General features: G+C 35.1%; 1 protein-coding gene across 1 annotated transcript; it reads left to right on the top strand.

Moving 5' to 3' along the window:
• The first annotated feature begins 101 nt into the window (after nucleotides 1-101).
• Nucleotides 102-5,041, top strand: LOC111639037 (chymotrypsin-2-like). The gene is made up of 7 exons (XM_023384814.1): nucleotides 102-118; nucleotides 192-268; nucleotides 333-391; nucleotides 484-572; nucleotides 3,160-3,407; nucleotides 4,657-4,793; nucleotides 4,868-5,041. Exons 1-7 carry the CDS (start codon nucleotides 102-104, stop codon nucleotides 5,039-5,041), a joined length of 801 nt encoding a protein of 266 aa, XP_023240582.1.
• The last annotated feature ends 430 nt before the right edge of the window (nucleotides 5,042-5,471 follow it).

Consider the following 5,471-nt stretch of genomic DNA (forward strand, 5'->3'; position numbering starts at 1 on the left):
GCACTTAAATAGAGTCGTTTCTCATAGAAGCTCTTCCCGGTAGGCATTCCCTAATCCAGGCAGATTGCTTAAGTGTTGCATTGCGTTATTCGATTGTAAAGATGGAATATTTTTTCAGGTAATAAATTATTCAATTTAAGAGCATTATTATATATTTATTGTGTTTTGTTATAAATTATTGTTTATTTCAGACTAAAAAATATTTTTGTATTCATGTATTTAATCTACTGTTTTAATGTCTCTGCCACTGTGAATGGAACTCATTCAAGTAAGTTACAAACAGTTTATTACACACCAATATGTAGATGAGAATAATTTATCGAAATTTTCAGCAATTATGAAAAGAATAGTTGGAGGTACTGCGGCCAAAAATGGCGATTTTCCGTACATAGTAAGTTAAGCAAATTGTTTAGACGTAAATATTAATTAAATAGAAACTTTAATTGTAATTAATTTTGGTATTATAATTCTTAAACTTTTCAGATGGCTATTTTCCATTTGACAAGATATCATGGTGCATTTTCCATGATTACTACACAAACGGCAATAGGCGCAGCTCATATGTTAAATGGGTAAGTTTACGCGTAATTTATGAATTGACGAGTGGGATGTGGGTTCGTGCCTTATCGAGTTTTTTTCACATGTGTAATAACTAAATAGGGCCATTTTTCGTAGAAACTTCTCCCGGAGACACTTCTCCCATGGCAGATAATAGATCATGTGTTGCGTTATCTTATTCCGTCAATCAGGGCCGTCTTCTGTATAAAGAGGCCAGGNAATCAGCCGTAGTCCGTAAACTTGACACGTGTCGGGCTGTGATTGGAACGACTTGTAAGAAATCGGATTCCTAATAAATTGAAACGTATCTATATCTTATAGGGGGGTCGACTGTATTCCAGAAACCAAGTGGTGTGATTATTGCTGAGTGGTAAATTTCTGTTTTCCCGTATAATATAAACAAAGATTGCATAAAATTGTTGTATTTAAAATTTTAATAATTACGTATTAATTGGATCTATTGCAATACATACGAACTAATAGGGCTTAAACCTGGCCTCCCAAATGTGAAGGGTCCACAAAAATTGAATTATTATCATAAATTTTTAAAACTTTCCATTAACAATAAACACTTATCGTATAATAAAAAATAGTTAATATTAATAATATTATAATAATGATAATTTATAGTATTATTTGTATTAACAAAAAATGGGGCCCCATTGGATTTCAATAAGCCCTAGGACCCGAAACGAATTATTCATTGTGACAATATCACAATAAATAATTGTTCGTTTTTTAAAAAATGCTGGTCGATGCATCTAATAGAGATTGATGTATGATGCCGGTAGCTGGTTGTTTGCTGCAAGTCTGCAAAACAATGTGGATGAAATTGTTTCATACTTTATATGATACCCAAATATATGAACCGAGCGTGTTTTTACTATACAGCACATACAATACATGTATGTAAAATTCAATAATTCGACACTGCCGTCCGATTTATGCCGGATTACAGACGAGACTCTAAATCAGTAGTTCTCAACCGGGGATACATGTACACCTAGAGGTACAAGCGTAAATCGAAGGGGTAAATCTAACTTTCATTATGAAATGGCGTATGTTAATGAATTTTCTGTAAATTATTAACACAAGAAATCACAAAAACTTGCTTTAAAATATCCCAGTATGAACACTGATTTTCCTTTTAACAGTCCAAACAACTTGTTTATCCACTTGATGCCGTTAGTGCCGAGTGCTGTGTACAAATACGGAAAGTGACTGTGTTACACAAAGGCGAATTTAGGTTATTCGGGGCCTAGGACTTATTGAAGTCAATGGGGCCTCATTTTTGTTACATTAAGAATCTTTAACGAGTTTAAAATTTATTTTAATAACAGCAAAATCAGAGTTGAAATAAGAAAACTCGGCTTAATATTGTTANTTGTAATTAATTTTGGTATTATAATTCTTAAACTTTTCAGATGGCTATTTTCCATTTGACAAGATATCGTGGTGCATTTTCCATGATTACAACACAAACGGCAATTGGCGCAGCTCATATGTTATATGGGTAAGTCTACGTGGAACTTATGAATTGACGAGTGGATTCGTGCCTTATCGAGTTTTCTTCACATGTGTAATAACTAAATATGGGCCAGTTTCGTAGAAACTTCTTCGGGAGGCACTTCTCCCATGGCAGATGGATCGTGTGTTGCGTTATTTTATTCCGTCAATCAGGGCCGGTATTCTCTATAAAGAGGCCCGGGTGCACGAAACTTTAGGGGCCCTAAAATATTTTTATATTCAAATTTACGTATCTAATAATTATTGAAGTTCGTTCCTTGTAAGAATTGCGAGGAGTACAATCCATTTGGATACTGTAATATGTGGCTGCTTCTATACCGTCTTTAATTTTATTAAGATCTTCATTACCCAACACCGTAATAATTTTAATTTGAGATCACACTTCAGCGTGCTCTATTTCTACCCTTGCAAAAAGAGCGTCTGAAACATCACGGACATCATGCTGTGAACTACATACAGACAGTTCATGACCCAGTTTTCAAGTATTGCCACCTATCAACAGCAGGACTTTCTTTTGTAAACTGTTTCTACAACGAAATATCTTTTTCTTTTCGAAAAATTGTTTTAAATGTATTTCGTCTGTAAAAATACAAATCAATTGCATGTCCTGAAATAGAAGCATCCCAGATCTTTCGGGAAGAACTCATTTTGTCCCGGATTTCATCAAGTACTGTACCTGACACTCCTACGATAGCCTTGTACCTGTTTCCAAACTTTTTTCAAACTGTTTCCAAACCTTTTTCATCTCTGTGGTTATCACAGAGATGAAAAAAGTATTGGGAAATCTACCCAATACTTTTTTCAGTCTGGTTTTCAGTCAGATTTTCCACGAAAAATTGCTAAGACTTTTGACATAGATCCGAACTTGTGCCTTCCAGAACGATAAGTTGAGCATACGTCAAATTTTACTGCCGATTTATTTTAGGATATTATTCGGTTTCTTTCTAATATTTAACACGAAAGTCCATCTCCTGTGGCAAGAAGGTCGTGTATCAATTAGAATAACTGATTAATTTACTCGAAATAAATGTTGCGTGTTACTAATTTCAATATTGTTTTAATTATTTAACTTAGAACCGCCGTCGAAGATCTTGAAGGAAGAATATGCGATGTTAATAAATTTAATGGAAAATTAGTTTACTTCGATAGAAAAGTCTTGCATCCGGACTTCCAAGGAACAAATATTAATGATATTGGACTTTTAATTTTGAAGCAGTCTGTTTCTGATTTGTGTGATGTTAATCCAATTGCATTACCAGTTAGACAGAGATCATATGTACATGGGCATGCGAAAATGGCGGGTTGGGGATGGATAGGACCAAGTAAGTAAATATTGTTTTATCAATTAATCTCTTACAGTCATCCAAATTAGTATTAAATTGTGTAATTAATTTAATTAAATATACTTGTTAATTTCATCCAATGCAATTAGAGTTAATCAGCTAAATTCATCTTTACAGTGGATGAAATAACCAGTAGCGTAGCGTAGCGTGGGGGGACGGCAGGGGCAGCCCGCCCCGGGCGGCACTTTTTAGGGGGCAGCAAAATTTCACAATAAATAATATCTTGTAATAATTTGAATCATTTCATATTTTATCCCCCGACTCGCCGTCCGGGGATATCTCGCGCGACCTGTCGAACTTTTTTTTTATTTTAGCTTGTACGATTCATTCGTAATCATATACACCTCAATAGAGCTAGGTCACTTGCGTTACTCCTATACAAGTCTCCCTAGTCGCTAATTGTAACTGATTTAGAACCGGCATTCACTACAAATTATTCTTCGCATTGCAAAATGATATACACATGCGTCTGGAACTTCTGTTCGAACAAACCTCACCTGCCGTCCGGGTCAGCGATTTTAAAAAGGTGGCAACACTAGCACGGAATTTTTCATTACTTATTCTGCGACGAAACTGAATTTTAGTCTTTTAAATTGAGATACCTAAATAAGGGGCCGGCGAAATTTTCCTCCGCCCCGGGCGGCTGACACCCACGCTATGCCACTGAAAATAACTGAACATTGGTCGTTAGTCGTGGGTTGGCGCCTGTACAAGAGGCTAACAGAGTGAAGTTTACCGGCTTTTCTTCACGTCTAGCACTTAAATAGAGTCGTTTCTCATAGAAGCTCTTCCCGGTAGGCATTCCCTAATCCAGGCAGATTGCTTAAGTGTTGCATTGCGTTATTCGATTAATCCTACAGTTTGGTCTAAGAAGCCATTCTGCTACTATGAGAAACCAAAATAGCCAACCAAATATTGATTCTCGTTAATGAGATACTAACCCGCGATCGATGTGAGGTTTCCGTTTTATCCAGGTTCCGGTTTGGACAGGTTTCAATATTTCGATATATTTTCTTTTTGAAACCGTGTCCTGTTTTATATTTGTGGCGTAGTCAATTTGCCATGTGTCTTTGGAATAAAACACAATACTAGTGTTTACTACGCCACAAATTTCGATATACCTTGTATATTAGCGCGCGCGGTTTTGTGTATGTGTTTTAATTAATGGACAAACAAATTTATAATTGATGAAATTACATAATATAATGTTTTGAATGTAATAATTTAGATCCTACAGATAAAGCAATAAATCTTATTGTCGCTGACGTACGATTAATACATCCGAGACCATATAAATATTTCTTTAACATTACTCTGACCGGTAAAGAGATTCTAACGAAAACACCAGGAATTCATGCAATGCCCGTAAGAATTGTTTAATTGATTAAATTTAACATAATGTAAATTATTTAATTAATCTTTTCTCCGTTATTTTTCAGGGTGATTCGGGTTCTCCATTAATTTACACAGATGACTGCGGTAATCAACTCCTTATTGGAGTAATGAGTGGAGGCGTTTATGAATACGAAGAATCTCCTGACATTTTCGTAGCGACTAGTGCATATTATAATTTCATTAAAGATAATTCCGTGGGCGAGCCCGTATTTTTATAAATGAGTAATCTTATAAATGGAATAATAAGAAAACAGAGTCATAAAATAATATCCAGAATTCTTTGTTTTTTGATTTTTTCTAGCATTTCTTAATAAGGAGCAATATAGTTCTAACACCTTCCTCATAATAATGAATCTCTTTCTCAAATTTTTTATCAGTGGCCGTGTACATCAAGAACATTGGTCGTGGAGTTGTCTTCACCTGTCTAACATTTAAAGACGGGCAAGTTTCCCGTAAAAACCCCTCTCGAGAGGCATCTTTTTCGTGGGAGATCGCTCATGTCTTACCTTACACCATGAGAATTACAGTAATAAAAACATTATAGAATTGAGCAATATAGAAAACAAGTGACAGGAAATAATTGCGTTTTCTGTATAAGATTATGTTGCAATGAAAACACAATTATTAGTAGCGAAGAATCATATTGTA

This window comes from Centruroides sculpturatus, unplaced genomic scaffold (assembly GCF_000671375.1).
Source record: "Centruroides sculpturatus isolate CEXI.00-Female unplaced genomic scaffold, Cexi_2.0 scaffold1187, whole genome shotgun sequence".
Lineage (NCBI taxonomy): Eukaryota > Metazoa > Arthropoda > Arachnida > Scorpiones > Buthidae > Centruroides > Centruroides sculpturatus.